The sequence below is a fragment of the Rutidosis leptorrhynchoides genome, chromosome 3 (genome assembly GCF_046630445.1).
Source record: "Rutidosis leptorrhynchoides isolate AG116_Rl617_1_P2 chromosome 3, CSIRO_AGI_Rlap_v1, whole genome shotgun sequence".
NCBI classification, from domain to species: Eukaryota; Viridiplantae; Streptophyta; class Magnoliopsida; order Asterales; family Asteraceae; genus Rutidosis; species Rutidosis leptorrhynchoides.
The window spans coordinates 460,666,505-460,676,474 of NC_092335.1; the positions used below are offsets into that span (position 1 = coordinate 460,666,505).

Genomic DNA, 9,970 nt, shown 5'->3' on the forward strand with positions numbered 1-9,970 from the left:
GTCATTTTGTAGAGAAACAAAGGAAACAAGTTGCATTATGAAGAACATGAAGTGGGCCGAACTACAAAACGTCACTCTACTTTGAAACGAGAGAAGTTAACACGAACTTTGAATCGATCTATTGTGACGCACATGACTATCCCCAAGTTATTTTGCTTTATGACGGGTTATCACTTGCCATAATCCCTCTATGAAACTTCCCCAATCCGTCAAAACGTGTACATTATTAAGAATCACTTTACTAGAAACGTTCTTAACATTATTAAGAAGCACTTTACTCGAAACTTATACTAAGCAGATGATATTACAACCTTAATAAAATTCAATTTAATTAACATTTATGTTATCCTACCTGTATCTTTATACATGTTGGAAAATATAACCAATATGGGTTGTGAGTAGAGATGGCAATGGATCGGATATGGATCGGGTGAGGCCGTATCCATATCCATATCCATTTATTTTTTTTAGTTTTCATCCATCCATATCCATATCCGTCGGGTGAAGCGGGTTAATGGATAATTATCCATATCCGTTTAAATTTATCTTATTTTTAACAATTATAAGCGGTGGTTCATTATATACGATCAAAAGTAATATTTTTTTAATAGTTTATGCGACTGAAAGTCACATTTTTACTAATCTATATAACAAATATTCAATAAATAGCCTATTAAATATGTAAAGATATCGACATGTAAGTTGCTTACTTTTAGTTACATGGAATCACATTTAAACCACCAAAGTATGATAAATACATTTAAATTAAACAAAACAAAATATAAGAATAAAGTTATATTTTTAGCGAAAATATAACGAAAGATGAATATGAATATAATTAATGAAGTATCACTACATAAATGATATTAATTTGAGTGATAAATTTATATATTTAGTTATTTCGGGTGGAAGCGGGTTCATCCATGGATGAAATTTTTTCGTCCATATCCATATCCATATCCATATCCATTTAGATCATCCATATCCACAAATAATCGGGTGAATCGGATGGATATCCACTGAATCGGGTATCCATTGCCATCCCTAGTTGTGAGACACAGCCAATGAAAATGGACATAAAGAGGTCCAGTGGCATATAACTAGAAAATGATGCTGGTTTGCTTTCCCAAAATATCTTGAAATAAGCGGAGTAAAAAAAGGTTGCTAAAAGCAAAAATAAGATTAAAATATATAAATGCATTTAAAATTTACTCTGTATCTTTTATGGAAGGGAGATGATTCTGACACACCACTTTTTGATCTATGTACACTTTTGTCCCATAAACTTACAGTTATGCCCCTAGAGAGTTGAACTTCTATTATTATTATAATTATAAATTATAATTAAGGGTAAAATAGGTAATTAAGTGTGCATGGATCAAAAAGTGGTGTGTGAGAATTAGGGATGGAAAAAAGACCCGTACCCGACGGGGAAACCCGAAACCCGACAATTTTGGGCCGGGTTTGGGCCGGGTTTGCGGGACCGCGGGCCGGGTATGGGTATGGTTTGAAAATTTTATCCGGGTTTGGGTTCGGGGATGGTTTTAGATACAAACCCGATTACCCGGCCCGTATATCCGAAAAAAACCCCGAATCCATATACCTGACCCGTTAGTAATTAACAGTGGACAAGCTTTTTAATACAATACAAATGGATTTAATAGTTCGAAGTGCTTGATGTTCTAATTCTTGCCATTGAGTTAAAGTAAATGGAAACTTGAAATTATCATTTCTTAATATAGTCATCCATAACACCACGTTGATCAGAAAAGAAAGAAAAAGATGGATCAACTTGTGTAATATACAGTATATCACATATTTTAGTATTAAATGGAATTGATCAAGTATAATATATCTATATCTAATGGTCTGTGTTACATATTTTATTACGAGTATTAATATACCTATATCTATATCTATCTATATTTATTACTCCGTATAATAGAGACTCGGAGATCCGTAAAAAAACCTGTTTACTCGATAGTTAATAACTAAATGGGACCCGAATACCCGCTAGGAAACCCGAAACCCGATAGTTACTAAGTAAATTGGGACCCGTTAGGTATGGGACCGGGTTTGGGATTGGGTTTCTTAATCGGGTTTGGGACTGGGATTACCTAGACCCGGTCCAAACCCGGCCCGATGCCATCCCTAATGAGAATCAACTCTGGAAACTATTATTTGAATTTAATATTCTTAAAATAAAAGAAAGTTACAGCTGGCTTAACTAAGCATACAGTGAGCAATCTATCTATAGTCTATAGTAACAACTATGCAATAGTAACAATATACGGAGTACTTGTTAAGATATTAAATCTAAAATAACTTGTAACAAAATCTCTTAATCCAGCAATAAGTAACAGTTTGATCACAATCAACCTACTAAGAACAAATTAGTCATCTTATCGAGCATTACATAAATCTCATAAGCCATTTCATGTTCTTTATCTCCTGCAACAAACTGATGGATTTTTCCTTGTGCCTCGATCAAACTCCAACCAGGAGACTTTTCAGAATTTCGACCGATTAAACTTCGTGTTCTTACAACTTCTTCCCACTGATGTGATTTTGCATAAATGCTTGATAACTGTACATAATTCCCATAACAATTTGGTTCGATCTGGATTAGTTTTTTACCAATTTTTTCACCGAGTTCTACTAATCCATGAGTTCTACAAGCACCAAGAATGGTTACCCATAAAACAGGGTCAGGTGGAATCAACATCATTTCAACCAATTCAACAGCTTCGAGTACAAATCCCGCACGACTTAAAAGATCAACCATGCAACCGTAATGCTCCATTTCAGGATCAATATGGTATTTTTCAGTCATTAAATTAAAATAACGACGACCCTCATCAACTAACCCTGATTTGCTACACGCGCTCAACACTCCTATAAACGTCACATTTTCAGGTGTATATCCTTCAATCAAGAATTTTTTAAAAATCTCTACAGTTTCTGTACCTAATCCATGGGTTGCTAATCCACATATCATAACATTCCATGATGAAGTATCTTTTTCTACCATTTTATTAAACAAATCTCGAGCTTTATCGATGTGCCCACATTTAGCATACATGTCAACAAGCCCATTCATAACACGCACAGTCATCAGGCAACCCATTTTTTCTATAACCGAATGAATTAGTATGCCGTTTTCGATCAACCCCAATTGAGCGCACGCAGAAAGAACCATCACCAAAATGGCCTCATTAGGTAACAATTTAACATCCTTCATTCGTTTAAAACAATCCAAGCCTTTCTCCAAATACCCGTTCTGAATATAACCAGTTATCAACGAGCTCCACGATATAACATCTCTCTCAGGCATTTCATCAAACACCTTCTCTACATCATCAATCCGCCCAGCCCTTGCATACCCTGACATCATCATGTTCCACGTGACCAAATCTCGACACAAAGGACTTTCGTTAAACAAGTTGCTCGCACACTCACTCTCACCATACACAAAATATAAATGAATCAGCACGTTCCGAATATATACATTATCATAAAACCCTAGCTTTATCACATAACCTTGAACAATAGTCCCTTCAGTATTTGTATCAAACTTACTACATGCTTGTAACAGAAACGTAAACGTGTACTTATTCGGTGTAAAGCTCGTGTTTTTACGGGTATATTTGTAAAAGGATAGTGATTCATGAGGCGATTCGCTCTTGGCGAAGATTCGGATAAGGTTATTGATTGCAAAAATAGAAGGGTTTTGAATGGAACGAAGAATCGAAAGAGAATAGTGTGAGGGGATTGATGATGGTGATTGAGCTAAGGCGGCAAGGAGTTGGCCGACGGCATGGCTATCATGGCTGTGGCCGGAGATAATGAGATGAGCATGTGATTGTTTAATTTGGTTGAGTGAGTAACGGAAATTGGCGGTTGAAAAGTGTTTGAAAAGTGGTTTGGTGTTGATCAACATAAAATAATTTGGTTTGTGTTCGGGCAGTTTCATTTCATATAAATAAGGAACCCTTGTTTTGAATTATATAAATACCAAAACAAATACTACTCTAAAACAGGGTAAACGATTAAGGTTTTTCCGGCTTAGACTATCCAAGAAAGTTAATTATTTTTACTCAAATGTGCGCCGACAGTTAAATCGGGTTATTCATGACCGTTTTCAACCGTTTCCCTGACCAGCCAAAGTATTGCTACCTAATCGGGTTTTCCTGTTACCGTTTTTGACCTTTTTCTATCCATCTCAAAATATGCAATTGATTTATTCTTTGATCGTTTTAGACTCTCTCCTTTGCACCCAAAATGTGTTATTAACAAGGTTTGAACCTGATTGCACGCGTGTGTTGTTTTTTTTTTTTTTTTTTTTTTTTTTTTTTTTTACGACAGTATCGGCATCACCCGAAAGTGATTTAACCACCTTCGCAGTCATATGTCACCCACACACACATTAGGAGAAAACTCAAATCACAACCACCATGGCAACGGGCGAGCAAACGCCCCCGGATACCACTCAAGCAATGCTTCTGTGGTATTGCACGGTGTGTTTTACTCCCTCCGTCTCAATAAATAAGGGACGTAGGAGTAGTATTTTATACACTGATATTTTAATCATACATATAAGAATAAACAAATTACAGTGTCAAAATTACATAAAATTGACATATAAATAAACAGTACTTATACATTTATTAATTTTCCCAACCCACACAGAATCAACCCTTAAAACAAACTTAAACAGCTAAAATTGCATATAAAACACAGCAACAGAAAAGTTGGAAAAAAAAAGTTTGTCAGTTAAGACTCACATCAAACACTGCTTAGTAACTCAAAACACAATCTATAAATGAAGCAAGAACAACAGGGGCTATGTTCTCTATTAGTCCACAAACAGCATACTTCAAATTTCAATGCGAAGAACTCGAACCACTCGCGTGATTCTCCAAGAAACGAACAACAACTACCGTAATATTATCCGCACTACCTCGTTTCGAAGCTTCTTGCATCAACCTTTTCGCAGCTTCTTCTGGACTCTCAATCGGATTCACCATTGCAACAGCTTCATCATTACTCACAACATCCCATAACCCATCACTTGCAAGAATCAAAAACTCAAGCGAGTTATCAACTTTTTCCTCTTGAATTTCTGGATCTGCAACCACATATTGTTTCAACAATTTATCACCAAACGCACGAGAAACAGCAAGAACACCACCAACTCTCCAAGTACCCGCCCACATTACAAACCCACCCGCATCTTCAATACGTTGTCGTTCATCACTTTGATCCGGTTTATGATCACGAGTAACAGCAAAAGCTTTCCCACCCCTGCTAATAACAGCACGTGAGTCACCAACATTTGCAACCAATAACCGGTCGCCAACTAGGATTGCAGTTGAGGCAGTTGACCCTGCATCTCGGTTCTGATTATTCTCTGATTTCAGAAACTCAGTATCAGTATGACTGTACGCATCAGATATAGCTGCTTTAGTATCAGATATGAATTTTGGATGTTTAATGAGACTGGTGAACAGATGTTGTTTGACATATTCTGCAGCTCGGGCCCCACCATGACCATCGAAAACACCAAACAGACCGATGGTTTCGCCCTCTACACTATCGATTCTTGCCTCGTAGAAATCTTCCATTGAAGATCTCTTTCCGGGATCACTTGCAAATCCGTAGCTAAATTTTGAATCTTCGCTCAACCCGCCACCACTAACGGGCGAATCACCATTGGATTGACCCGGGATGGCTGATGATATCGAATTCAGATAGCCCATATTCAACTAAATTTCCTATAAAAACATTAGATCTTAATCTACAACTTAAAATATTAATGAAACAAACAAAAACAATCAAATATAAATTTATTATCTTAAAATTCACAATCAATGATCATTGAGCAGCTCTGAATAATCAACTTCCAAACTGCTAATTCAAAAGTTCATATTTAATCATTTAAAAAAATATATAAGCAGTTTTAATATGCCTGACACCTAAAATAAGCTTCAGATATCTCTTTTTTTTTTTTCTTCAAATATTTGATAAAATTCAAGTTTCATAATTCATTTTTTTCGTACAGATAAAGTGAGAAAACACAAATTTTAACAATATTAAAAAGATACCAGTAAATTAGGGTTTGGCGTATATGCAATCGATTAAACAATTTAACAACAAAAATAAAATAAAAAACAAAAAACAAAATTGCAGGAAAAATACCTAATCTGAGATAATGATACGAATTCGGTTGAAAGTTAATCAGCGTGAATCTGAAAAAAGGGATCGGAAAATGATGAGATGATAACCTATACATACACGATATAAATAATAAAAAAATATCTATTATTCAATTATCAATTATTATGAATATATAAAATAAATAAAAATATGAGCATTATATGAAATGTATTTATGGAGATGAAATTCATACCTATTTGGGATCTGATCCCTAACAAACGATACAAATTGAAGTGAAGACGATTGATTGGATACAATAATACTAATAAGATTAAGAGATCAAAGAAATAAAGCTACGTCAAAAGGTTGACATTTTGACTTTGCAATAGTTTTCTATTAAACGGGTTTTCATTCATTTATCCAAGATCCGCTATATACTCTCGTATGATTGTTTTCCCCCTTCCACTTTTACACTTTTTCTATTAAACCCTTGTACTTTTGTTTGTTTTTAAATCAAGCACTGTCTTTTATAGTTCAATTGCGTTTGCGATTAAGGAAGTTTTATTAAGTGATAATCGTGGAGTGTAGCATTTATCACGTAAGGTATTGGTGGTGGATTAGATTAATGATAGAATTTAAATGAGATATGCAATCTGATTTTTAAAATAGTTTTGTGTTATGATATGAAAATCTAACTCGTATTTTCAGGTTTAACATGCGTTAAAAAATTATGTAAAACGTCTAACGATTATTTAGAAATAAATCAAAGGAATTAGACCATTCTCATCCATGACATACCATTATTATATGACTGACTTGCCATCTGAGCGCTACGTCAACACTTTCTCCTTATCACAAAGTTAATCTATTTAACCATAGTACAAATATGACAACACAGTGTACAACAAAAGTTAACAATATAAAGCACTGTTGCAAAACACCCCGTCTCGAGCCGTCTCGACGCCCGTCTCGACGGTTTGGTGACTAATCCGTTCCGTCTCGAAGAAAACCGTCTAATATTACAGTCAACACACAAAATTCGGGTCAAAGTTGAAAAAAATTGGGTCAAAGTCGGTCAAAATTCAAAAAAGCCAGAAAATCGGTAAAATATATCGTGTTTTAGTTTGAATTTGTTGTATTAAATTAACGATGATAGCAATTATGGGTACAAATTAATTAATTAAATTTTTTAGCTTTAAAATATGTATACATATATGCATTTTTATACTTATATATTTAAAACAATATGGTTGCCCCAGTACTCGCCGCTCGACCTCAGGATATTGTGTATTTTTGGGTAATAACCTTCTGTCGTGGTCCTCAAAACGACAGTTGATGCCATCTCGCTCCAGTGCCGAGGCAGAATACCGCGGGGTTGCTAATGCTGTTACCGAGACATGATGGCTTCGCAATCTACTTCGCGAGCTTCATTGTCCTTTATTTTCTGCCACTGTTGTGTATTGTGATAATGTGAGTGCAGTATACATGTCAGGTAACCCGGTTCAGCACCAACGCACGAAACACATAGAGATTGATATTCATTTCGTGCGGGATCTTGTGACGCAAGGACATGTGCGTGTTCTTCATGTTCCATCGCGATATCAGTATGCCGACATCTTCACCAAAGGCCTTCCTACTGTTCTTTTTGATGAGTTCAGGACCAGTTTGAGCGTTCGTAATGCTCCCGCTCCAACTGCGGGGCTGTTAGGAGATATATTTAATTATATTATGTATTTATGCATTTAGCCCATATTATATAAGGGTCTTTTATCAAGCAAGCCAATTAGGTATTTTGCTAGTATCTTTGGCTATTTATACTACCTATTGTAATCTATGAATCAAGGAAATCAATCGATTATTCATGCTAACAGAAGTAAGTTATAACGCTTAGTGTAAAGCATAAAAAATGAGTAATCTAGATAATGTGGAGGGTGTCATTAGGTGAATAAGGTCAAAGATGATACATGGTTTAGCGCTTTGATCTACAATTACTATTTTAACTCTTATCCGCAATTAAGTAAGAAACTTCGGTTGAATGATAGTGTCTATAAGTTTTCGCATAAGTAAGACACCACGATCATCACTTTAAAAAAAAAGTACACAAGGTTAATATTTACCGAAATGAGAAAAGATAAAATCCCTGAATGTTTAAGGAATATGAGTTCTTTTAACCCATTTCAAAAAGTTGTTTGGTTGCGTTAAAATCTTTAGTTTACGTTTGAGTTGCAGAATTCGATGAAAATGGAATTAAATTTCAATCGATTATTGTTTGGTTCACTGTATTAATCGAAACTCGTCACATTATTTCACTAAAATGAATTCATAATTCTAATTCTTTTAATGATTTCATTCCATAAAACATATATCAAAATGCATACTAATTCATGTATTGAAATCGCAAATGAAAAGGTTTGTTACATAACACTTTCTAAAGCATCAAACATGTGACTTGGTAAATTCATTCAAGTTTAAGGGTAAATTGGTTCAAGCCTAACAAAAATAGTTTTTCTTAAACAAGGTGTGTAACCTAATTACCGCTATTAAGATTCCGTGTAAACGAATAAAGTTTTTAGATTATGTGTAAACAAATTAAATTTTCATATTTTGTGTAAATGAATAAAGATTTTCATGTTCAGACTATCTAAAGAAAGATTATGTGTAAACGATAGATATTTTTAAGATTACGTGTAAACGAATAAAGATCTTGTTACATTTGGTATTTTTATGCTTGAGATTTTGAGTATAATACTCTAATTTTATGGTTCCTTAATATTAAAATTAAGAAGCATTAGTCAACTTTGGAATAATTAAGACATTAATTCCATTTGTAGCCTACCTTTGAACGTATTTAACATTACCTAATCTTTTATTAATGCACTAGAAACCCATAGGAATTAAGATACAAAAGGTTGCCATTTGGTAATGTGTTTACTTTTGATTTCAACGCTTGAAACTAACCTATAAATTGCCTCTATTTGCCCCTCATTTGTGCAGCTTGTTTTAAAATCTTCTTCTATATTATAAAATAGTGCATTTCTTACAACAAAGAAAAAAGACACTACACTTAGGATCTCATAAGGTTGAGCCATACATTCTCTACGCGATCGCGATAGTTACCTAAATAAATGTGTGTAGTAAGTATTAATCGTACATCAGTCATTTGTACATCACTAACTTGTTTACATATTGTACAAGGTCGTAACGTATATAAGTTCAAGGTCCAAAAAGTTCATGAGTAAACTTCATGGGTTTATTTCATTATTTGATAACATGTAATGATTCTGGGTTTCTTCTAGCCATTGTCCTACCAAACTTAAGTGCTACTGTATTTCCTCAACTTTTACACACTAGCAGCAAGTTCCTAGAAGACGCTAACCAAACTGACTATTATTGGGCAATTACAACAATGAGTCACTAACTACTTAAAATATGTAGATCGGACATAAATAGGTTATTAGGTTATATGTTTTTAAACCAAGGTTTATTAAAATGGAATAATCAAATTTTGTCCTATCATAATTGGTTACTCGTGAATATCGATTATTTTTATTCATATATACGCGATATTACATGAAATCTACATTATCGTTTATGATCATTTACAGAATTCATGTTAGTGAGATTTGAACCTAAGACATGGAATATCATATCGTCAACCATTGTGTAACTTGTAACACTTATATTTAGTTATAATTATCGAGCTGCTTCTTTTTCCCTTGCATCTATGATTTGTACAAAATTATTGTATAGCTATTGATAAACAATGATGGATCTAGAAAGGTTATTTACTAGTGTTACTCGTTAAAAGCCTAAA

At 34.2% G+C, this 9,970-nt stretch overlaps 2 protein-coding genes across 2 annotated transcripts; both read right to left on the bottom strand.

The window, feature by feature from the left end:
* Positions 1–2,324: 2,324 nt before the first annotated feature.
* Positions 2,325–3,973, bottom strand: LOC139901600 (putative pentatricopeptide repeat-containing protein At5g40405). The gene has a single exon (XM_071884294.1). It carries the CDS (start codon positions 3,971–3,973, stop codon positions 2,375–2,377), a length of 1,599 nt encoding a protein of 532 aa, XP_071740395.1. The 3' UTR covers positions 2,325–2,374.
* A 643-nt stretch (positions 3,974–4,616) lies between these two features.
* On the bottom strand, positions 4,617–6,544 carry LOC139898031 (probable protein phosphatase 2C 59). Its single transcript, XM_071880739.1, has 3 exons — positions 6,410–6,544; positions 6,199–6,248; positions 4,617–5,774 (listed from the first exon to the last, which is right to left on the bottom strand). The coding sequence occupies exon 3, from the start codon at positions 5,757–5,759 to the stop codon at positions 4,884–4,886; it is 876 nt and encodes a 291-aa protein (XP_071736840.1). The 5' UTR covers positions 5,760–5,774; positions 6,199–6,248; positions 6,410–6,544; the 3' UTR covers positions 4,617–4,883.
* Positions 6,545–9,970: the final 3,426 nt, after the last annotated feature.